Below are 26,438 nucleotides of genomic sequence, written 5' to 3' on the forward strand. Positions count from 1 at the left end.
AATTTTAGCTGTTCACCAGTCTCGCTTGGTTGTTTCTCCACGTTCGAGAGCCTTGGTTTTATTCCAAAGAACACATTGCCCATTTTATGTATTTTAATCTACAGACCTCCTAAGTCTAATTCTGGTTTTATCCAAGAATTCTCAGACTTTTTATCGGTCACTATTTTAAAATACGATAGGGTTCTTATTCTTTGTGACATCAGCATACATGTGTGCTGTCCTTCCTCTTCACTTGCTTCTGATTTTATCAAGCTTTTAGAGTCTTTTAGTCTGATTCAATATGTGAAGCAGCCCAGCCATGATAAAGGACACACGCTTTATCTTGTGCTCTCTTATGGTTTCTGTGTGGATGATGTGAACCTGGTTGATTTTGCTGTCTCTGATCACAATGCAGTGCTATTCCAGGTTCCACTCCTCTCTCCAGACCTCAAACCCACCACTCTGATTCCCCCTTAATTCACTCTGTGTTCTTCGCTTTTGTGAAGCTTTTATTGCTTCGAGCACAGTTTTTAATTCAGATGTTTAATATGGACTCAATGTAGAAGAGTGTGTCAATGTCTTTAACAGTTCCTGCACAAATATTTTAGACTCCATAGCCCCAGTCAGACTTAAAAAACCAAAATCTTCCTCTATGCCATGGATGAATGAGGATTTAAGGATTTTAAAGAGACAGTGCAGGAAAGCAGAGAGGAAATGGAAAAAATACAAACTTGGTGCTTCCCTTGCTTCCCTGAAAGACTTAATGCTCACTTATCAGCGTTCAGTCAAGGAAGCAAGGAACACATATTTCTCTGAGCTTATCATTAAACACGAACATAATCCCAGGATTGTCAACTCTGTCATTAGTCCCCCATGTAGCCAACCTGTTGACCAGTCCGAAGAGAGATGTGAAGAATTTTTAAATTTTTTCTGTAACAAAATTGTGGAGATTCGGCAGCAATTCAACTCTGACCTCACAGAGTCAGATTACATTGACTTTTGCCCACTTTCTTCATTATCCCATTTCACTGATAACTCTCTGTCAACCCTGGAACACACTGTCGCACTTTCGAAATCATCCACCTGTCCTTCAGACTGCATTCCCACTTGGTTTTTAAAAGCTGTATTTCAGACGGTTGGTCCTGATATTTAAGCCACTATTAACTATTCCTTCTCCTCAGGTATTTTCCCTTCCTGTTTTAAACATGCCACTGTTTACCCCCTTTTAAAGAAGCCCTCTCTTGATCCCACTGTTTTAAGCAATTTTAGACCCATCTCCAAGCTACCATTTTTATCCAAGATTTTAGAGAAAACTGAGAAAACACAATTGATTTCCTTTATGAACAGTGATATCTTTGAGAAATTTCAGTCTGGCTTCCGCTCTTTACACAGCACCGAGACTGCCTTGGTCAAGGTCTCCAATGACTTACTGCTTACAGCTGACTCAGGCCAGTACTCCATTTTAATTCTCCTTGACCTCAGCTCAGCCTTTGACATAGTGGATCATGGTGTCTTGATCAGCCGTCTGAAAAATTATGTTGGTATCAGTGATGTGGCCCTGGATTGGTTCGTTTCTTATCTGTCTGATAGGTCATTCTCTGTGGCGCTTGGAGACACTTCTTCCTCCTGTGCTCCACTCCTCTGTGGGGTCCCCCAGGGGTCTATTTTGGGTCCCCTTCTATTCACCATATACATGCTACCTTTCGGACAAGTCATGCGTAAACATAACATTAACTTAAACTGTTACGTGGATGACACTCAATTATATGTCCCGTTAAAAGCCTGGTTCCTCTGATGCTGTCTGTATTATGTCTTGTCTGGCCGAAATCAAATCCTGGATGTCCAAAAATTTTCTGCAGTTGAATGACTCTAAATCAGAAGTAATCATCATCACCCCCTTTGGCCCCAGCACTAGCACCATCACCAATCTCACCTCTAGTCTGGATACACTGTCTAATAATGTCCGTACAGAGGCTCGCAACCTGGGCGTCATTTTTGACTGTGAACTGTCTTTTGATGTCCAGGTGACCAGAGTACTTCAGTCCTGCTTTGCCCAACTGAGACAGCTAACCAAAATCAGGTCATTCCTCTCCCCTGCAGATTTAGAAAAGGTCATCCATGCTTTTATCACTTCCAGAATCGACTATTGTAATGCACTTTATTCTGGCATCAGCAAACAAAACATTAAAAGACTGCAGTTGGTACAAAACGCTGCTGCCAGGCTTTTAACAGGTACTAAGAGAAGTGACCACATAACACCAATCCTTGCTGCCCTTCACTGGTTACCTGTGAGTTTTAGAATTGATTTTAAGATTTTACTGCTTGTTTTTAAAGCCCTGAAAGGTCAGGCTCCTGCCTATATCTGTGACCTACTAACCCCTTATGAGCCTGATCGCTGCCTGAGATCCTCCAGCAGGGCCCTTCTATTAGTTCCAAATTGTTGTGTTGTCACTAAAGGCGACCGGGCCTTTGCTGTTCCGGCCCCTCAGCTCTGGAACTCTCTGCCTGGAGATCTCAGGCAGGCTAACTCAGTGTCTTCTTTTAAATCTCTTCTTAAGACTCACTTTTATCATATGGCTTTTTCTTAACCGATGGTAATTACTGTAACTTTTTTTTTGTTTTTAAATTATTTGATGTTTTATTGTTTTTATGCACTAATTGTTCTATTGTGTATTAACTGTTTTTATTGTTAAGCACTTTGTAACTCTGTTTTGAAAGGTGCTATACAAATAAAGTTATTATTATTATTATTATTATTATTATTATTATTATTATTCTGGAATCCCAAAAACAACTACCGGACATATGTTTCAAATAGCCATATAGCAGCTTACATTTAAATGGCAATAAAACACTTCATATTAAATAACTTGAAAAAAAGCTCGATGAAGAAGTGGCCTATTGAACAGAGTAATTAATCACAGGTTTAGTGGCAGAGGTGAAGGAGGAAAAGGACATGGTGCACCAAGCATCATTTTCGCAGTGGACGCAGAAGCGCCCCCAATATGTCAACTGTTGCGCAGCGGCCTGTCTGCAGTCACCTGGCTGTTCATACCATTTGCACATTTCTCCATGCTGGTCAGCGAGCGATTCTGTTCCTCTGCTCCTCTGCTCTCTTCTAATCACATATAGAGCTCTGTCTCTGGCTGCTTGTGTGTCTCTTTGTGTGTGTTTGCTGGTCTCTCTTCCTCTCATTTTAGACACAACTGACAAAAGTGGAAGCATGGGGTGCATATTTTATCATTTATCATGATCAAATCATCAGGCGGCACAGTGGTACAGTGGTTTGCACTATTGCCTCACAGCAAGAGGGCATGGTGGTGCAGTGGTAAGCACTATTGCCTCACAGCAAGAGGGCATGGTGGTGCAGTGGTAAGCACTATTGCCTCACAACAAGAGGGCTCCTGGTGGGGGAACCACCCGGGGTGAGTGAGCCCCTCTGCACAGAGTCTGCATGTTCTCCCTGTGTCAGCGTGGGTTTTCTCCGGATACTCTGACTCTGGAGGGTGTACCCCGCCCCTCGCAAAATGTCAGCTGGGATAGGCTCCAGCTCCCTGTGACCCCAAACAAGATGAGTAGTTACGGAAAATGAAAAAAAAAAAAGAATCAAGATAATCTATATCATACCTAGTACAGCCTTTGTATCATTCATTGATTATATGTGTTTTCAAGCCAGACTCACTCACGGCTCAAAGAAAAAACAGACCAGACACTGAAACTATCACTGCAGATTGCAAGCCATGGAGCTCAGGGCCATGGTACGTCCAGTGTGAACAGCCCCATTGCTCAACTTGGGCAGTGAAAGGAATGGGCAGCACTCCATGGATAATCAGCGTGTTTCAAGGAGCTTCGGCATCTAGTTTGAACCAACAAGCCCACTATCCACCGTCTGTCTTGTAGATGACACGATAGGTTATTTAATAAGCTATTAATGAATTTATTCATTTATTTGGCAAAGCACTGTGTTCCTAAATCCTAGGAAGAATGATTTTGATGGTCACATGGGCACCTGACTTTTGTTTGAAGACAGAAAAATTGTGAACCTGTCCTTAAAGTGTTTTGCACATTGAAGCCTGAGCCAAAGCAAACCTAAAATACTGTAAAAGCCACAAATCTCAGCACTGGTAAAGTAATCAATGAGCCTGTGGTCTTGCCTAACAACTCTATCAATGCTCTGCAGATATACTATGGTCATTTGTGCCGTGGTACCTTGACACTCTTCCCCCTGTGGAATCATTTTGTCAAGCTCCAGATGTGTGTGGATGTGATTAGTACACAGGCCAGATAGTTGCTAGTAAAACATAACAAGCCCAAATGTATTGTTAGGCCTTAAAGCCTACAGTGAGGCAGCATGTCTGCATTCTGCAGATGTATGTGAGAGGGAGGGATGGCATATTTGTGTCTGTAGTGAATACAATACCTCTTTCTGCTCCAGCCTCATCCCTCCTCTCTATTAGTAGATAACGAGGACTCTCAGGGAGGAAGGGCAGCACGCACAGCTGCAGCATAGCGGGAACCGCCAGGAAGGTAAAAAGGTAGTTCCACCTGGTTTCCTGTAGTAAAACATCCACAAAACATCAACATCAAAGCTTCAGACGTGGTAGATGATTTATAACATACTGTAAAAGAAGTCAAACCAAAGTGATGCTCTGTGAAATACGTTGATGCATATCATAATCTCACTGAGAATTTCTGCAAGCAGTGATGATCATTTAAAGTGGCTCAGTGCAAAATTCAGAGCATATACAGTACAGGCCAAAAGTTTGGACACACCTTCTCATTCAATGCGTTTTCTTTATTTTCATGACTATTTACATTGTAGATTCTCACTGAAGGCATCAAAACTATGAATGAACACATGTGGAGTTATGTACTTAACAAAAAAAGGTGAAATAACTGAAAACATGTTTTATATTCTAGTTTCTTCAAAATAGCCACCCTTTGCTCTGATTACTGCTTTGCACACTCTTGGCATTCTCTCAATGAGCTTCAAGAGGTAGTCACCTGAAATGGTTTTCCAACAGTCTTGAAGGAGTTCCCAGAGGTGTTTAGCACTTGTTGGCCCCTTTGCCTTCACTCTGCGGTCCAGCTCACCCCAAACCATCTGGATTGGGTTCAGGTCCGGTGACTGTGGAGGCCAGGTCATCTGCCGCAGCACTCCATCACTCTCCTTCTTGGTCAAATAGCCCTTACACAGCCTGGAGGTGTGTTTGGGGTCATTGTCCTGTTGAAAAATAAATGATCGTCCAACTAAACGCAAACCGGATGGGATGGCATGTCGCTGCAGGATGCTGTGGTAGCCATGCTGGTTCAGTGTGCCTTCAATTTTGAATAAATCCCCAACAGTGTCACCAGCAAAACACCCCCACACCATCACACCTCCTCCTCCATGCTTCACAGTGGGAACCAGGCATGTGGAATCCATCCGTTCACCTTTTCTGCGTCTCACAAAGACACGGCGGTTGGAACCAAAGATCTCAAATTTGGACTCATCAGACCAAAGCACAGATTTCCACTGGTCTAATGTCCATTCCTTGTGTTTCTTGGCCCAAACAAATCTCTTCTGCTTGTTGCCTCTCCTTAGCAGTGGTTTCCTAGCAGCTATTTGACCATGAAGGCCTGATTGGCGCAGTCTCCTCTTAACAGTTGTTCTAGAGATGGGTCTGCTGCTAGAACTCTGTGTGGCATTCATCTGGTCTCTGATCTGAGCTGCTGTTAACTTGCCATTTCTGAGGCTGGTGACTCGGATGAACTTATCCTCAGAAGCAGAGGTGACTCTTGGTCTTCCTTTCCTCATGTGTGCCAGTTTGGTTGTAGCGCTTGATGGTTTTTGCGACTCCACTTGGGGACACATTTAAAGTTTTTGCAATTTTCCGGACTGACTGACCTTCATTTCTTAAAGTAATGATGGCCACTGGTTTTTCTTTAGTTAGCTGATTGGTTCTTGCCATAATATGAATTTTAACAGTTGTCCAATAGGGCTGTCGGCTGTGTATTAACCTGACTTCTGCACAACACAACTGATGGTCCCAACCCCATTGATAAAGCAAGAAATTCCACTAATTAACCCTGATAAGGCACACCTGTGAAGTGGAAACCATTTCAGGTGGCTACCTCTTGAAGCTCATGGAGAGAATGCCAAGAGTGTGCAAAGCAGTAATCAGAGCAAAGGGTGGCTATTTTGAAGAAACTAGAATATAAAACATGTTTTCAGTTATTTCACCTTTTTTTGTTAAGTACATAACTCCACATGTGTTCATTCATAGTTTTGATGCCTTCAGTGAGAATCTACAATGTAAATAGTCATGAAAATAAAGAAAACGCATTGAATGAGAAGGTGTGTCCAAACTTTTGGCCTGTACTGTAGGTTACATACACATATACGGTTTTAACATGGCTGGGCCGACATGGCAACGAGCTTGTAAATGGGATACACACATGCACAGCTGGACCTGCCACAAAAAACCACAGAGAAGCTCATGTTAAACACACAGAGGGAGCGTGACTTCATTCTCTGCTCAGGATGTCATCACTCACTATATCTTTACGTAGCAAATTGTGGTTTGCTGCTATATCAATGTTCTGAATGTCACATACAGTAGAGAAACTTTAAATGTAACATAACAATAAGGGACAGTTGCATTTAGAAAACAGGACATTGGCTTAATGCAGTGCTTTGAATGTGAAAGCTTAGTATAACACTTGTGATTTTCGAGTGATGCATTCCTTCATGCTAATGTTTCCTTAAAGCAAGACAGATTGAAACATCTCCTGGAGTTAAAGGCTGCAAATTAGCAATAACAGTATTATGTTATGTGTGCAAATTTGTAAAATATCTGTCTAAAGTTTGTCACAATATTACTTAATAGATAAATAATAGAATGAAAAAGCTTTTATGGTTTCAGTTTTGCCCCCATAAAATCTTCTAACTGGGTCACGGTCCAACAGTGGGTCTCGCGCTCATTCTCAATGACTCACAGCGAATTTTCCGGCCCAGAGCTTTTACATTGAAGTGCTGTTTCCTGCTGTAGAGTCAGTGACTAATGGATAGCTACCTGACAGAGACAGCAAACAAGCTTGACATTATGGCCAAATGCAAGTATGATGCTGAAAGTATTAAACTATGTGGACCTTGAACTAATGACTAAGCAGAAATCTGGACCCCGAGACTGGACCGGTTGGGAACCACTGATTTAGAGTATGTTACAACAGCAGCGGCACAGTGATGCAGTGGTTAGCATTGTTGCCTCACAGCAAGAGGGTTCCTGGTTCGAACCCAGTGGGGGTGGCGGGGTTTGAACCCAGGATGGGGAAGCAGCTCTGTGCGGAGTTTACATGTTCTCCCCCCTTGTCAGCGTGGGTTTTCTCCGGGTGCTCAGGCTTCCTCCCACAGTCCAAAGACATGCAGGTTAATTGGTGACTCTAAATTGCCCGTAGGTGTGAATGTTAGCATGAATGTATGTCTGTTTCTATGTGTCAGCCCTGTGATAGTCTGACGACCTGTCCAGGGTGTACCCCGCCTCTTGCAAAATGTCAGCTAGGATAGGCTCCAGCCCCCCAGAGACCCCCAACAGGATAAGTGGTTACGGAAAATGAATGAATGTTTTCCCAGTCACTGCCATGATGAATGATCAGCTGATTATGAGGCCAATACAGTGAGATCCGAACACTGTCAAACGTTGTTAATGCAGGATACTGTGTCTTTTTTGTCAGTATCACAGCTATATCATGGAGTGAATATAGACTGCAGAGAAGACAAATAGCCAAACACTAGTGTAGGATGCTGTTAGTCATCAGGGTTGTCTCATTTCTATTACACAGTGCCTTCTGCAAAATATGCCTCAGAGGCTAGATATTTATCAAAGCCTCCTAGATTCATGGAAGCTGGTCTTTAACATGATTCTTTCAGTGAAGTGTTTTCCTAAAACAACAACAACGTCATTCAAGATAACCTTGGATTTTAAATCATCATTTCTGAGACTAGATTTTAACTCAAAAATGTTCTAGGTTAAAACAGCATATCTCTTTTGATACAAAGGCAATTCATTCAATGTCAAATATCTGGCAGTGTCAATGTCCTCCAGGGCTTGTTATTAAGACAAAGAGGAGTGTGAGGGCCAGTTGGTGTTGATGACGGTCACCACCATCAGACACAATAAAGGATGTCGGACTTATACACTGCTAGAACACACAGACATGTGCAAACCTTATACACACTATTGCACTTAGGAAAGATGACAGGACGCACAGCCCCATCTATTTGGCAGATGTATGCTTCATGGTATCACTTGAGCAAACATGGGGGAGACATATGTAGTTATGCAGAGACTGTGGAAAGGAGGTGCCCTTTGGAGAGAAAATGTCAGGTCTCAACTCAGAAGAAGTCTGTTGGGGATTCAGATGCCTAACCTTTACTAGGTGGAAAAAAAACCTCTCAGACTGTAAAACTTTCTGAAGAATGTAATTAACTTTTCATTGACAATTGTGATGTATTCAGCCTGAGCTGTAAATTAACTGCATACTCATGTGTCATAAAGTCTGCAGCAACGGTCCACAAATGTTACATTTTAAAGGGACAGTCAAACCAAAAATCAAAACTATGTTTCCTCTTACCTGTAGTGTTATTTATCAATCTAGATTGTTTTGGTGTGTGTAACCGAGTGCTGAAGATATTGGCCGCAGAGATGTCTGCTCTCTCTTGAACATAATGGAACTAGCAACACTTGCCAAGAAAAAAATACATTTGAAAAACTCAACAGCAATGTCCATTTTTAGAAATCATGACCTGGTTACTCAAGATAACCCACAGACCTTGTTGTGAGCAGTTTCATGCAGGAACTATTTTCTTTCTGCTGAACTACACCCAGCAACCGTATCACCACATACAAGGATGCGTGCATCTACTGCTAGCTCACCTAGCACCACTGAGCTAGCTAACATAACAGCTCTGCAGAGGAGGATGCCATTTATGCTTACATCTTGCACTGTCACAGTCATGAGCCTCTCATTCATGAGTAGATATATGCTCTCTTCTGCATAGTGATATGGTTGGCGGGTGTAGTTCAGTAGTAAGAAAAAAGCTAAATAGAGGATGTATGAAATTTGTAATTAACAATAATTAAAAACGAGAAGGGAAGAGAAGACCAGGGCCCAGACTGAGAGAGTAAGTCAGAAAGTGATCTTGTGCAATGTTGCTGAAGTTTTGAGCTTGATTATCTTTCTCAGTAAGGCCTTTTAGAGAGTTTTCTTAGAATAGGAAAAACATGGAAGATGAAGGCCTTTTTGCCTCTGACTGATAAAACAGGCTTGGAAACAGTCCAACTCTCCTCTATGATCCTCTGTGTACTAAATCCTGTGTGAGCTGTGTGAAAGTGAAAGGCATGCTGCACTGTAGGAATGCTGTCTTAACCCAGCTGGAGATGAGAGTGGGCGCTTGGATTAGACCTCTCGGAGGCTGCTGTGACATACGAAGAATTGAATTCATGTTGTAAAGCATTGATTTCTGTGGTCTGTATTACACACACCCTAAACAAAATCAATTTTTTGCCCAGTATTATTTTCTAGTACGATATAATACAAGTTGCTGATGTTAACTTCACTTACAAACTGATTATTTCTATTAACAAGCACGCCCCCAAAAAATAAAACTACAAAAATGCAGTCAGTAGGGTGCAAATCTCAGCCAGGCAGCCGTTAGAGCTGATAGCGGCACTCAAGACAATTCCAACAGATGCACAGCAGTGCATTTCAGATCATCCCAGAAAAATATGTGCCTCGTATATTTTTGACTGAGCCATGGCACACTGCACAGAGCAGATTGAGTTCTCCTGCCGACAAGCACTTCATGTGAAATGCAGAGACATTGCAGTTATGAGAATGAATGTATTTTTTAATGACTAAAAGACAGCCACAAATTTTTATTCTTGTCATCGATAGCTGGACTTTTGACAGAATTAACTTTGTCTATAGGTTTAAACACAACCAAGTAGAAAATAATGAGAATAAACATAATTAAATTGCGTAACCTACTTATTTATTTAGGGTATAACCACAAATATTAAGGAACTAGAATTCTGCCTTGCAGTTGTATAACTCCACGCACCAGTCATGTTGCACTCACAGTTTACATCTATGTGTGCGAAAACATGGATGCTTCACACACATCTTCCCCAGCAGCACAGAAGATCTTACAATCAGCACAGTTTCAAGATTAGTGTCACCAATTCAGTATCTGACCAAATGTCTCCCCTTCTGTTCCTGAGATAACAGCAGAAAAGTGTTTTTGCAGCATTTGATGTCACAGTAAAACTGACCGTTGACCTTTTGGATATAAAATGTCATCACTTCATCATTTTATCTTAGCAGACATTTGTGTGAAATTTTGTCATGATTAGCGTATGATTTTTGAGTTATGGCCAAAAACCTGTTTTGCAAGGTCACAGCAGCCTTGACCTTTGACCACTAAATTCTAATCAGCATATTCTTCAGTTCAAGTGGATGTTTGTGCCAAACCTGAAGAATTCCCTCAAGGCATCCGTGAGATATTCGAAGAATGGCCCGGACGGACAGATGGACAACCCGAAAACATAATGCCTCTGGCCACGGCTCTCATTGGCATGGAGGCATAAAAATGACCCAAGCAACAAAATCAAGTCTTGCGGCGCAACCATGTGGCCTTAGCCCAGTGTAATTGTCCCTTCTGGCTTTCTTATAGTCCACATGGTGGTGAAGGTAATGATGGTTCAAGATGAGACTAAACTTTTCTATGGAAGTCAGGGTTTGGGGGCCTGACGAAGGCCAAATGTGGCCTGCAAAAGACAGTAAGACTTGATGTTTTTAGCTGAGCTGATTTCTGGAAAATTTGCAGTCCCTACCAGTTGGTTAAGAGGTGAGGAGTCAGCAGTCAGTGACGGTATAAAACAGTCAATAAAACATGTTTTTCAACAACTGTGAATCACTGCAGCTACAAGAGGTTCTTGAGCATACAATCAAATGTACACACAAAATATTAGGCTGATGGGTCCAGTAGTATTCCAGATTAGCTGCGGACAGACAGATACACACACGCATACACACATATGCACAGACACAAACAAAAAAGTTGACCGAATGCTTAACAAGGGAGGTTTACAGCATGGAGAACACTGACAGGAGGAGTGATAACAATCCAACAATCATACAGCACATACAAGGCCTAATAATCAGGCTGGACTTCTCTGCTTCACACACACACACACACACACACACACAAACACACACAAACACAAACACACACACACACGCACAACTGGGCCAAGCTGGGTGAACCAGCCTGTGTCTCCCTCCTGGGCCCTGATCCCATCATCCCGGTGATAAAATAAATCACAGCTCAGAAAGCTGTGCTATGACCTGCAGTGATACTCATTCACAGTAAACTAAACAAAGCAGACAAATGGTTTATTCACGAGCCTCACACTTTTTCCTTTTAGTGATCTCTGACAATCCATGAGGCTGCAGGGTGTACATTGTACATTGAAACACATCTTTTTTTGTCTCGAGCAGAGGAATGAAACAGAGGAGAATATGCACTACATGAAGCTCACACTGCTGTTGCAGGAGGACCACCACAAAGTCAGTCAGGGGATTAATGTGAACAGGTAACCTCTGAGACAGAGGTAATGAAAATGTCGGGTGGCCCACATCTGAGATGTATCCAATTATACAAGCCAGTATTATCTGTGTCGTGTCAGTCTTAACTATTTTATCGGGCCTGGCTATTCCCCAAGCAAGAAGTGACTCTGCTTCGTACAAGTCTTTACTTTGGTAGAGGCAGTAACAATTAATCGCAAATCTTTCTTTCCACAGTGGGCGGTGAGATTAAATTGGCTGTCAATCACTTCTAGCTGGTTAGAAACTAATGCATAATGGTTACAAGGTGCATTATAGGATAAAAACCTTGAGATTACCTGATATTTATATTTCAGTGTTCCGTTAACCTGGAGGAGCAATAAAGTGGTAAGTTAAGTATAAATAAGAACTTTTTTTCCCCTTATAAATCCAGCAATGCCTATGGCATGCCAAATGATCTTAAGTTTAAAAACGACACCTACACTGAAAGCATTCTGCTTTTTCCTTCATCATTACTTAGTAGTCTGCCCATCACCATTCTCTGGAGTTATTGTAAGTCTGTAAAAAGGATAAACACAATACCCCTTCCACATTCAATTCTCACAAAATGAAAATCTTGTTGGTAAAATCCTCACGTCACCACAATCTCAGCCTGTGGAATACAGGTGGAGATCTGCTAGGATCAGAAGAAAAGCCCTTCATCCCTCTGCCTGAAGCTGTTTGTAATGAATGTCACCTCCAATATAAGCCTATTCTCCTGTTGCTTTTTCAGAAAAGCAAATTGACAAGTTGGACCAAGCAGGTGTCTGCTTTCCCATTCTTAAATTATTAAAGCAGGGCCCCTTACAGTTTGGGGGCTTGGTATTCCTCTAAGATTTCAACCCTACAGGAGGGTCAATAACTTACTTAAAGTGGCTATAATTGATACTTTTAAACACACAGTGTATCTAATAACAGTGTGAAAACAATGTGACAATACCCATATCTCCATTTAACAGTCCCTCAGATTTTAAGCAAACTTTTTAAATGCCGTACCAAAGAAATACAAATTAGATGCGTTTCCACCGACTGCTTTAAGGAGAATAAACTAGGACCCACAAAGCGTATAGCCAGTGGTTAATGTCCCCCTGGGGCTACAGTGGGCCTTAGCACCTCCTATATCAGCAGTGCCAATTTGTTTGTGCTTATTCTGTGCAATACTCATTATTAAGGTCCCGCTCCATGCCGGAGCATGACTGTACAAAACTGTACAAAATGACACAGGTAGAAATACACAGAAAACTAATCACAAGAACGAGACACAGCTGGAGTAGGACAACATGGGCAAAAGGAGGGAAATGGAGATTTGCTAGCAACAAGGGTGTGGAGGGTAACACCAGGGTGGAGCAAACAGGACTAATACAGAACAGGTGTGAAGAGAAGACTCTGGGAACAGGGAAGGACTAACGAGACAGGTGTGACAGAAAACAGGTGGGAAAACACACAAAGACAGGAAGTAAAACCAGACATGACACGAGGGGAGAATCTACAAAATAAATCAGGAAGCAGATTAAACATGAATCAATAACATGAAACAAGGAACACAAACAGAAAACAAAGTCCATAGGATAACAGAATATTAACAAACCCAGGATCATGGCAATTCAAAAACAGCTGAATGTTTATCAGAAATTTAGTCTGATTAACTTTAGTGTTTTCAGCTTGTCTTGCACAATGCAGTTACAATGAAGGGCCATGTTGCAAAAACACTGAATGATCAACTACTCTTGTTCTGCAGTTTGTTCCTTGTGTGTGGATGTATTGGATACTGTTTACTGCACAGTTAAACTTCACAGAGCTACAAGCATACATATACACCACATACATGGTACCTAATATCAAAGTAATTTAGGATCAGAGCATGTGAGCGGAGCGGAGCGGGTGAAAATTTCCGCTCTTCGCTCGCAGACCTGTCACTTTGCGCCGCTCGTCCGCTCGGTTCTGCACATTCTTCGCTCCACTCCATCATAAATTTTATCCTGCTCCACTCGCTCAACACTCCGCTCAAAAAAACTGCGTCGTACTACCCTAACCTGTAATCTTCTATTCACAAATAAAACCGGGTCTGCCCATTTTTCCGACAACCCATTGTTCTGACCATATTAAACCCATTGTTCCGAAGTCCCGTTGTTCCGAAATCATCATGATGCCCTGTGGTTAAGGTCTGGTTAGGTTTAGGCACAAAAGCCACTTGGTTAGGGTCAGGAAAAGATCATGGTGTGGGTTAAAATGAAAAAGAAAGTGACAAACACATAAGCCATGAGCCTGCTTCGCCTCAAGCCTTTCCCAGCTGACCCAGAGCCGGTCGCGGTGCACCATCAAGGCAGAAATACGCCCGCCGGGAGCCATTCAGCACCGCGGAAAGCTCTCCATACAACCCCGACCCCAGAGTTAATAACAGGAGGTTATGGTGTTTCACTCTCTCCTCTCTATGACACTTGTATCTCGACCAGTAGCCTACTTTTGTTGCGTTGCTGATCCTCTATGGTACACAAATACAGTAATAATCACATATCGGAACAACGGGACGTCGGACTAATGAGAGGTCGGAACAATGCTACAGCACCAATAAAACATGAGCTTGGTAGATTCTCCGCTGAAGCCCTCTCCCTGCAGCTAGGGACCGTTCTACACGGTACCGCTGGCAGGGTGGAAATAAGTCAAAGTATAGAGGAGACCAGGTTAAGCGGCTGACCTCCGAAGCCCTCTCGCCTCTCCCCACAGTTAGGGACCGTTCTCCAAGGTACCGCTGCTTCTCTTCTCAGTTTCTTTTCTGAAGTACACAGTAAATTCTATAGTTTTGAAAGAAAATAGTGTGGGTGTGCGCAGGTGCAAAGATGCATTCTGGGTGGGGCATGAGCGACCGGAGCGAAATTGGAGCGAGAGATAAAGCTCCACTCCACGTTTTAAAAAAATAGCCACTCCTCGCTCAACACAAAATCCTCCCGCTCCCCGCTCCGCTCACATGCTCTCTTTAGGATACTATATAACTCTGGTGTTTGACAACGAGTGTGGCAACCATCTAAAATACGTTGCACTACAGTGACCATCCCCACGTATAACAATCCATCGATTTTTTTGTCCATTTACACAGTCCTCTGAAGCCAAAGGCAAGTGTGATGGATGATATAGAGTAGCCTATAGATAAGGGCCCATTAGGGTGGCTGAGTGTAACCTTACGGGTGAAAATTGCGTTTGAGGCATGCTGATGAGTTCAGTGTCTCTGTGGAGTTCAGTGACAGACTGGCTATAAGCCTGCTCCTGCTGTAATGCTGAAACAAACATGGTTCCCTTCTGGGAGAAGGTCAATGACAATGCATGAAGGTTAGAGTAATTATCATTTGTCAAAACTTATTACCATCTTGCACCCAACAAAGTGACAACTTAGACCAGCCCGCATTAACAGAACCCTCTGCTGAGAGGAAACCTGTTTGAGTCTCGCAACCACGGTCTTGCAAAAACCATGGTGGCATTATCATTGGATATGTCACAGATGTCTGTGATGCTCGCGCTCAAATGACAAGGAAACAGGTGGTCCTGAAGGGTACAAAAGAGGTGACATGAATACATAACAGAGACTGCGTTAAGGCTCAAAATGATATTTATAAAGGTGGTGGTCTGTAGGTCGAAATGATGGATGGGGCAAACCAATACTTATAAATTAAAAATGAGTGCCCACTTTGCTAGAAGCCTGAACACTATGCCCGTGTGTAAATGTCAGCACAAAGGGACACAGAAAGAAAGCAGGAGCACAGAACTTGGTCAAATCCTTTAAAAATACAACCAAGAACGAGGGGGTTTGCAGCTCAAGACATATTTCACATTTCAAACAATATCAATTTCTACCCTCACTTTACTTGAAGGTAAAAATATATTGATGTGGAGAGGAATAAATTCGGTTTGAAAATATTTTACTTTCTGTATTTAAAGGTCAGACATCAAAGTCAAATAGCTTAAAAGGTGGTAGTCATGTTTAATCCAAAGCATGAATCATGGCATAGAAACACATAATATATTTTTCTTCCATTGAATTAGATACAAAGCAAATCATGGAACAGAAGTGGAGAAGCTAACAGAATGCAGATAAATCACAATGCTCAAGCCTCCACGTAATATAGACATGGGCGATAATATAGAAATTACGTAAAATAAAAAAAGGAGCTTCATCCAAAATTTGCTGGCTTAGAAATATGTTTGCTGTTCTTAAATCATCATTGCTGGAATGAAAGCAAACACACAGCTGGAAATCTCCAATACTGTGTTCCACACATATGTCACGGTACAAAGTATAAGCCCCAAACAAAACAGGATGTGGATGCAACCTAGTTGTTTGTGGCTTTGAAGTATGTTACCATGCGCCAACAACTGCACAGACAAATCCAGATGCTGAACATTCCCATGCCATCTTGTCTCAGTAGGTGTGCAGAAACAGCTGTTGCTCTGGTTAATGGACCAATCATTCACACAGTTAACAGTCAAGGCAAACTACAAGGGTTTCTGTCTTCTTAAACCCAGTGGGTTTTTATAAGTAAAACTTGCATCAATTTACAGTCTGTCATTCTTACAACAAAGCACTCGTAGAAGACAACAACATTGCAATGCAGACGAGAGGACGAAGACTTTTGCAGAGCTATGGAAAGCAGAGTCACAGTGGATAAAGTTTCTCATCCAGGTGGTGTATAATGTGCTCACCACCCTGTCAAACCCACACTTGTGGGGCAAAGTGGAATCACCAGCATGTCCACTGTGATCCAAGCATGAAAAGAGATGGTACAGGTGGTACATGATGAAGTCCTAAAGGGTCTCGTTGAAGCCATTGGTGCAGGAATAAAGGGGTCAAGCATTTACACCCATATAAGCAATCACCTTTGTCAGAGTTGGAGAGAAGCTAAGACCCACTACAATAAGATCTGCAGGCATCCTGGCCTCTGTCAGAGACTGGCAGCTGTTGTAGGACCTTAAGCAGTAACTGAAGTTCCCCAACCGCATTGTGACCACCACCCTGTGACCAGAAACTGTTCTCCTGTTTTAGGCCACCTAACAATTGGTTCTGTCCCTTAGGAAGACTGCCTGGAAGACTACCTGGAGGACTGCCTGGAAAAAGCCTGTGAAAGGACGCTCACCAAGTACAAGGGACTGATCCGTGGCTGTCCACAAGCCAGATGGAGAGCAGAGCAAAGTTTGTTGGTCATTGAAGGAGTGAGGAAGGGATGAGCCATCCGCAACACCACCAAAGCAGCAGAGAAGGCCTCAAGATGGCTGTGACTCAAGAGAGGAGAACCATGAGGGTAGCAAAGTAGCTAGCTAGCCAACTGGACACAAGCTGGGATCTGATCAGCCTCAGCTGGCTGGCCTGGAGGAGGATGTATGATGCTGAAAGACCCGAAACACCTGATGATTCAAGGAACATCACTGAAGATGTTTCCAGAGGCATCAAAGTACAGCTATAGTTTTATTCGATTTATCACACAATCCACATCATAAAGCATCATCTGACACACTTAATTTTCTCTTATTTAAGGTCATTTTTACAGTTTCAAATCTTGCACCTCCTTGGCCCTTACGGCACTTACATCCACTATCTCCACAATTTTTATAGCAAGAACAATGTCATGTTAACCTGTGCTATATCAGCCTGTCCCTCCAGGATTTCGTGATGTTGCGATCACAACAATTAACGCAAATTCAGTCACTCCCCATGAATTCTGCACAATCTTGCAATTTTGTCCTGACACCGCAACTTCACTGCAAATTTGACTTTTTAAAAAGGGTAAAATTTCATGTCACTGTACAACTGCACACAGCATAGGCTTTTGATCCGCTCAGCCCCTCCTCTTATCATGATATAAACAAAAGACTTGCATCACAATTTCTTTTAGAAAAGCTGCCGTGACATAAAACATTTCAAGCCACAACAATCACAAAAGGAGCCCGCAAAGTCCTGGAGGGACTGATTAGCCAAATCTACAACCCTATAAGCCTGGTGATTACAACCACCAGAAATAATATTGTAAAAATGTCAGTATTTTCTGATTTTATTATTTATTTAGTATTCTTATCTTAAACATATTTCAAATCAGGGCTGTAAAGGTCATCTAATCTCCTCAATTTAGGTTTCATCAATGAAGTAGGTAGCGTCTTTGATCTAACAGGGATAATGAGCTTTAAATCACTCACCAGCCGCTATTGCCACTGTTTTGTGTGAGTTTTAACTCTCAAAAACAGAGGAGCAATCAACTTCCCATGACACAGATCTGTTTAGTAAGACATAGATTTGGTCTGACCTTGAGGACCAGCAACAGCAATGCCAGTTCACCCTCAGATATTAAGTCACATTTACACAGATCACGGCTCTCACGCTTTATCAACAGACTCATCTGCCAAAAGATGCATGCTTTGAATTTGGGAAAGCAATTTGGAGGAAATGTATTCAGTCATTAATTTTTAATACAGTGCCAAAAGTAAGCAGTGAGTTAAAGTCAACAGAATATGCCAAGAGAGGAGTGCTTTATAACATTGGCCTTCTCTTCACATTACACAACCGAATTTGTCTTTCAAAGCGTGACTGCCTCAGGCTAATGTCTGCTTTCATCCCTAAAAGATAAACTGAAAACCTAGCACATGAAAAATCAAGTGTGTAGATGAGGATTGGATCCCTGTCATGAAAATGCCTCAGTGGTAGCCAGAGTCGAAATTACGAAACCTGTGGCCATTAAGGTGAGTGGGGGGAATGGATAAGATTTCCTCCAGGGTAAACAAGGTGTGATTGAGAATTCCTGTTGCCATCTTACTAAAACGAGGGACAGACAGCACCAATCAAATACTGTGCAGGGTAAATACGTGACTTTATTACACAAGTGACTGCGGAGGACACACACTATTCATTTGCCTAGAAATGAAGTGATGGGAAATCATTAACTGCCAGTGGAGGAGTCTGCTCACACTTGGACGTCAACTGACATGACTGTAGCTGTAGAGTGGAGGATTTCTGCCACTCATCTACCATGAGGCCTCATCAGCTCTGGAGAGGTCCTTGGCATTTAAACCTAATCGCACCTTGATGTCACATGAGAGGCGCTGAGGTTGTTAAGATCACATGGCAGACGTGAGAGTTACAAGAGGTACAGCAATTAAGCTGCAAATTGGGGTGAAACAGAGGGGATGTCAGGACAGCACTGTAGGTAGCTAATCAGAAATTAAGGACACGTCCACCATCCCAGGCTGAATTGGAGAAATACACAGGAACTGATGCTATGAAGAGAGTGTTCCAAGTTTCCATTGGCAGCAGCGTTCCAGCAAAAGATGGAAAGGAAGAGCACAAGCCAGCAAACATCAACAGGCTCTGTATTCCCCAAATTAACCAACTATATACCTGGGCCAGTTATATATACAGTCACTTTTTAATCCCCATCCTTTCCCCAGCTGTCCCTGTAACTTTGGGCAGTTTTCAATTTATGTTTTGATATTAATCTTTCTATAGCTCCATTTTGAAAAAAGTTGGGACACTTTGTGTAATGTTAATAAAAACAGAATGATTTGTAAATCCTTTTTGACCCCCTTTCAATTGAATACAGTACAAAGACCACATATTTAATGTTTAAACTGATAAACTTTATTGGTTCATTTGTAGTAAAACACTCTCTGAATTTGATGCCTGCAACACGTTAGATTCCAGACGCTGGCTTTGAACTTTCCGTCATAACAATCTGGATGGTCCTTTTCCTCTTTTGCCCCAAGGACATGATGTCCATGATTTCCAAAAACAACCTGAAACTTTTCCTCTTTGTGTCAGTCCATCTCAGATGAGCTCGGGCCCAGAGAAGTTGGCGGTGTCTCTGGATGTTGTTGATATGTGGCTTTCACTTTGCATGGTGGAATCATAACTTGCACTTGTAGATGCAGCGACGAACTTTGTTCACTGACTGTGGTTTTCCAAAGGGTTCCCAATCCCATGTAGTATTATCATCTAAATGGTCATGTCTGTTTTTAATGCAGGGCGGCTTGAGGGGGTCAAAGGTCATGGCCGTTCAGTGTTGGTTTTCAGCCTTGCCCATAATATGCAGAGATTTTTGGGATTTTCTGAATCATTTGATTGTAGATGGTGAAATCCCAAAATTTCTTGCAAATGTGTGTTGAGAAATGTTCTCAAACTGCTGGACTTTTTGCCCACCCAGTTTTCTATTAGTTTTTGATATATTATTATGAGAATATTTATGTTTTTTGTAGGTTTACATTTGTGGTATGAAAAGGTATGCAGTCTGGATTTACACATCCTCTGTTGTACTCATGCATTAATGGTATGTCATTATCTAAGGAAATGTAATACTTATATTAAAGGAGCTATATGTAAGAAATCTAAAGCAAATAGTCGTAAAATCCTCCTAATATGTCACAGAGACTAAGGAATAATGTTTATTCATAACATAACATACTGATCTCACCGACAACAATAGTACAGCCAGAATATTCGCATTTAAAAAACATTTTTACAGTCCGCAAATCATGTTTATGTTTTGAATTTGTGTTTTGGCCTGCTGCGCCACCCACCGCCGTCTACCAGTCACGCAGTCAGTAGAGTCTCAGCATCAGTTACAGTTACAACTGAGCTACAGCAGCACGGCAAGCAGCATTAGCAGTGTCCCGGTACATAGCATTAGCAGCCAGCTCCTCCTCAGCTGTATCCCGGCAGCAGCGTTAGCAGCAGAGAAGGTCGAACGGTCAGCTGGAAAACCAAAGATCAAGGACGCGGCGACGCAGCCCTGCCACGGCAGCCGCCCGTAGGCAAACAAATCAGTCTCCAGCATGCCGCTGTCCAGCAACCTCGAATCTGTAGGAGAGGGGGGGCAGACACGACTCGCGGCAGTATTTTGAATTTGAGTGCAGTAACCGTTTTGGCCACATTCTTACATACAGCGCCTTTAACATAAATTCTGTAAAGTGGAATTGCAGTGGCTGTTGCCTTTATTGTTGATGTTTTGTAGTGCACCTGTTTGATTTTTTTTGCTAATCAGCAGGTGATTATTTGAAAGGCACACCTCATGGTGATTAAGCACAAACTCTGATGAAGCAACATGCAAATATGTACTTCGCTCCTTTCTTTGTTTTTAATGTAAGGTGTCAATAAATTAAGAGTCACTCTGAGTATCCTGGTGTGGGCTGGAACTTTAATTTCCTTTTTGGTTCATGCGGTTTATTTTGCACCGCCTGGCACCCAGGAGAGAGGCACGGCTGTGCACGGGGTATCTTCAGTTTCTGAGATGACAATATGATTGATTTCTGATTCGCTTTCACCGAAGTAAGTCTCCTAAAATTATTGTTATGAAGTTGATAGTATAATTTTCATTTCAACTCATTATCCATTTTTTTTAACTTGATCTCAAAATAAGTGCTTGGACTGGACAGCATATGTGAGATTGATTCCTCGACATCATTAAAAACATCTACACAAGCTGGTTTGTTTAAGGCCAAAGATAAGCAGCATTTTTTGGGGTAAGTAATAATTTATCTGTATATAGTATACAGTCAGTAACTTTAAGCTGCACATAAGGAAAAAGCACTTTTTTCAAATATGGGGTAGAAGCTTCTGAATATTCTTGATGTTGATTAGGGCATAATTTTAGCATGAAAGATTTTAAAGAATTATTTAATCCTTTTAGGTTTCAGAGTTTTACGCCTCACTCTTCAAGTTTATTATGTAAGTATGCTCTTTTGATTTTATCTGGTTGATTATTCCATATAAATTGTTCATTTAAAAAAATTCTTCTGAAGGAATGAGTGAGAACATTAATATCTGATACTGTGTGTATGTATATGATGTAATCTCTGGAGTTTACTTTCAAAGTGTATTTGGGTTCAGTTTTGTGGGATACATATCATATCATTGTATACTGACTGGTCCATTTGTCCATGTGAGAGATAAATTAGTGGGTAGATTAAAATGTTTACTTTTCAGTGATGCTGTACACCTGATTATGTTTTTATCATAATTTGGCTTCAGTCCTGGTGTCTTTGAAAATTACTCCAAGTCTTCACTTCAGACGATAATTGCACATTTGGTGTTATTGTGAAATTTGTACCATCAGTGACAATATTTATTCTATATTACTAATTTCATAAATAAATGTCCCTTAATGTCACTGTTATTTTGTACTTTTTGACCTAAAATATCTTTAGCTAAATTAAATAAGTTAAATAAGACAGTCTGGTTTCAGAACTCTTTGAAAATATACTGTTTCTGAAAATTCATCATTATTTATTATTGTACATCTTTGAGTTTTTATATGATGTTTTTTGTCCAAATCATTCTTGACAAACCAAAATTGAAATAATGCAATAATGTTCTCCTACTCCATTAAAAACTTCTGTAATGTCTAACATTTGTCAAATGCTATACTTCATACTCTTCTCTTCCATGAATCCTGTTTGGTCTGAATGAATGTTGCTGTAGGTGATACCTTTTAATACAACTGGATTTTTCTATTACGGCACTGTGATGTGAGTGGCCTCAATTTTTGAGATTTATTGGGTCTTAATACTGTCCATTGTGTTCCTGTTTTAAAATAACAGAAATCAGCCTCTCTGTCATGAAGTCTGCCTTCGTCTTTTACTGGATTTTGACCTGTTTCCTGTTCATGACCTCTTTCCTTTCATACCTGCCTTGTGTGTGTTTGTCTGCTTTTGGTCCTCCTCACTTCATTGCTGGAATTCACCAGGCGTGAATTTCTTGTTCAGTTTTCTCTATAATTGCACTACTACAACATGCCAACGTGGGAACTTTAATGTAGCAGTAAAGGGTCTGATAATTGTGGACTGGTATTCCATGCAGGCCTGGGCTTTTAAGGGTGTTAGTGGCAATTAAAGCTCTTCCTCTGTGATCAGTCCTTCACATAAACATTTTATTTTAGATGAAGTTTCTACATAAAGGGTCTGTGCTGGTTTTTAAAAGCAGAACTGGAGGATTTGGAAGGAAAATATTTTACAAAAATATGAATGTTTCTCTCTGATAATATCTTTGGGCTCTTTGAAAACAGTATTAATTATGAGTTCTGTGATTTTTCTACTTTGTTTTTATTAAAAAAAAAGTTTGGCTTGATTTTTCTTTATTTTCTAGTTCTCCTTCCTCATGCTAAAGGGAGTATAATGTTTACATTCATATTATATTTGTATTATATTATATTTGTGAGCCACGAGCCTAGACGATTAATCAGTTTGTTGTGTTTACTTCTTCTCCTTGAACTGTGCAATAGCCTCTGGCAGCAGTGTCAGTATCATTTTAGATTCTGATCACTTCTGTTTTTTGTTCTGTTTTTTTTACGATAAACATTTAATTACATTTTTGGAGGCCATGGGAATACCAACAAACAAAAAGCAAGAAGTAAATTAGAATATATACATGTGTAACTTAACACAGAGTATTAAGACATACACTACGAAAAAGACAATGTACATGTACATGTACAAAAAAAAACAAGTAACAAGTGGACGTAAAGTGAGAGTACAAAATAAAGAAAAAAAATGGAGGCTGTGTTATAAGCATTGCCAAATAAGCAAAAGCTTGGTGTATATAAGAGTATGAACATGGAAGGGAGCTAAGTCATAGACATTTTAAGCGCCATTAATGTAATCAAGAAATCTTTCCCATTTCAAATAATACTTTTCTATGCTGCCCAGCAGAGAGAAGGATACCCCTTCTTATGCCGCCACCCAGCAGGTTGTACCACTCAGTGATTTATGGTGCGTGAGCTGATTTCCATTGTTGAATGAGCAGTCTCCTCCCCAGCATACAGTGGTCTGGACTCAGAATAAATAGACTGAATTGTATCTTTTAAGGCTGATGGGTCCCCCAACAGAAATAGATGGATGTAAAAGGGGACTGCCTGAACAATAATTCTCTGGATCGAATCATGAGCTGATGTCCAAAAGTCACGTTCTTTAGGACAATCCCATACGACGTGGATTAATGTTCCTTCGTCAGGGCAATTCCACTACCAAGGGTCACCTTTAATCTTAGCCCTATACAGTCTAGAAGGGGTCCAATACATTCTGTTGATAATGTTGAATTGAATTAACCTTTTGTGAATATCACAGGACACGCAGGATGTTAGTCCTCTCATTTTCTGTGAATGAAGTTCCGAGATCTGTTTTCCACGCGATTTTCAGGGAGCTGGTAGTGCTGCATTTCTGTAATAGCATAGAGTGATAAAGTGAGGCTTCATGATCCTAACCGTAGCTCGAGATAATAAAAGAGGGGGTCTCTGCATTTTGGGGGGCCAAGGAGGGCTTAAAAGTTGATTGCCAATCTTGTTGTTTGTGCAACTTAAATTCGGCCTGCAATTCATTGAAAGATTTGAGGTCCTGCTCTCTGTAAAGGTCCCCAAGTACTGCAATACCCCTCTGCATCCAGTCCCTACTGGTCACAGTTTTAAAGCTCATCTTAATTCAGTGACCAAAACTGCATTTTCATTTAATTAATACAGTGAAGCTGAGGCCCCTACTGAAGCTTGTTCATGTTTCTGTTTCCAGTCGTCCTGACTATAGTAACACTGTATACTCCTGCCTGCCTTAGGGGGCGATCACACAGAAATGAGACGCAGAAACACGGACGCTTCAAAGATGCTTGAAACGCTGGAAGCGCTTATTCAATGCGCACTAGACAAAAAAAAAAAACAGCAAGGAGCGCCTGTGGAGCGGGGGTGCGTGCTCAACACACACACACACCTCCTGTCATCTCCCCTTGAATCTAGTGTTTCCCTCAAAGACAGTAGAGACAGTAGCTTACATGAAACTAGTACTGAGGTGTGCGTGTGTTGTATAATTCTTCAAAATCAAATATTATCAGGATAAATTTCTCATCTTCGGACTGTATTGTGTTGTCTGTCGCTCGTAAGTGCCGTAAAACTGCCGTAACTGACCAAACTGCCGTAACTGCCACAACGAAACAGGAAGGAGGATTTGATTTGATTGGTGCTACTGGCTTCTGACACTCAAAAAGTTGAAAATATTTTAACTTTTCAGCGTCTACGCACATCTAAAAACGCCCGTCTAAAAAGACGCTTGAACACCGGTCAGACACGCCGTATCATAGGAAAACAATTGTTTTACTGGTGTCGCACTTCTAGCGTTTCATCTCAGTGTGATTGCCCCCTTAAGCATCCACTACAAAACTACAGATCATTCAGAATGCTGCTGCCAGCACTTTAACAAAACTTAAATAAGAGAGCATATAACTCTTGTTTTATGAAACTTACCCTGGCTACCTGTATCTTTTACAATTGACTTTGAAGTCCTTCCACTAGTTTTAAGGTACGTAACAGCCTTGCCCTCTCTTATATCATAGACTCCCTATGGTTTTATGATCCTCAGTGGACTCTGAGATCTTCCACAGCTGCTCTTTCAACTGTTCCCAAAAACTTTTGGGGATGCTTCTTTGAGCTACAACACCCCAAAAATATGAAACACTCTGTCTTTAAATATTAGACTTGCTGTCTCAGTGGACAGTTTTAAATGATATCTCAAAATGTATTTTTTAATATGGCCTATAACTAGCAGCTGTATATTTTTAATATTTTATGAATTTCTCTAATTTTCATTAAATGAGTGTGGTATGGTTGTATGGCTTTATTTCTGCTGCTGAATTGTTAAGTATTCTGTGCTGCATTCTGTGCAGACTCAAGGGTTTACTGTTCCTACATGTCACTGAAAAGTCCCATCTAAAGATCTTTGTGGCCTCAGAGAAATCCTTGTCCTCTAAGAGTCATTAATTTAGTTTCCAGTGGATGGATTTTTATCACTAATTATAATGTTGGTGAGTTATGTAAACATTTTAAAGGAAACCAAAAAGTCAATTTTCGCCAAGTATGTCTCACCTGTTGTAGCTTGTTCACCCTCCAAATATTTACAAGATCTGATGAAGATAGTAAAGTTTTGATTGCACCATGGGCTCTTAGATGATGACTGTTATTCTGTAATCCTCTCCTGTCTATTTTATTGTCTAAAACAGAATTAAAGTCACACTCTCTGTTTCATTTTTTATGTTGTGCCATGCATTTGTGGAGGTTTTTAAAAAAATATATACTTCCACTCTCATGTGACTTTAAAGTTTGATGGAACCACAAAGGCTGAAACATCACAGACCACACAGCAATTAACTTATTCATATGATTATTTTTCATGTCATGGTTTCATTTTGAATTTTCCTGCCTGAATGAATGAAATGAAGCTACATCTTTCCATGTATTCACCCAGCCTGAGTAGATGTGTTCCAGCTCTTCAATATGTGATCTACTCTTGGCATTTCTCTTGAATTTCACTACATGTATTGATTGCGAGCCTTTACTGCATGGGTCCAGTGCAGTCCTCTTTATAAGTCAATCCACATCAAATATTTAATTGCACAGCTGAAAGATTTTATGCCAAACAGACAACGAGTGTGTGCTCAGCAGAGTTGGGTAAGGGTTACGTTAAAAGTAATCAAAGTACTTTACTGCATTACTTTTTTAAAAAGCTACTCGTCTTTTTTAAAAAAGTAACCAGTTACTTTACTGTGTTACTCCCTGAGTAAAGTACTTCCAACGTTACTCCCTGAGAAAAGTACTTCCAACGTTACTCCCTAAGAAAAGTAACTCAAGTACTTTTAAAGTACTTTTGAATATTCTACATTTCCTATTGGGCAATGGACCACAGGGCACTAAGCCTACAGTTTTTGGGCTCTAGTTTCGCAGACCGGGTGAGGCGGAGGCGCAGCGCACCTGCGCTTCGCCAACTGGGTGTGGCCAGGCGGATTTTGCAAGTTTGGCACACCGTGCGCGCTGGCG

General features: G+C 41.2%; 1 protein-coding gene across 3 annotated transcripts in view; it reads right to left on the reverse strand.

Moving 5' to 3' along the window:
• Window positions 1-26,438, reverse strand: part of slc2a9l2 (solute carrier family 2 member 9, like 2) — a 172,563-nt gene that overhangs the window by 105,524 nt on the left and 40,601 nt on the right. For all 3 annotated transcript variants that reach the window (XM_033626739.2, XM_033626738.2, XM_033626737.2), the window contains exon 7: window positions 4,400-4,532. In XM_033626739.2, the coding sequence (XP_033482630.1) occupies window positions 4,400-4,532 (133 nt within the window). The remainder of the gene's footprint in view (window positions 1-4,399; window positions 4,533-26,438) is intronic.

Source organism: Epinephelus lanceolatus, chromosome 1, assembly GCF_041903045.1.
Source record: "Epinephelus lanceolatus isolate andai-2023 chromosome 1, ASM4190304v1, whole genome shotgun sequence".
NCBI classification, from domain to species: Eukaryota; Metazoa; Chordata; class Actinopteri; order Perciformes; family Serranidae; genus Epinephelus; species Epinephelus lanceolatus.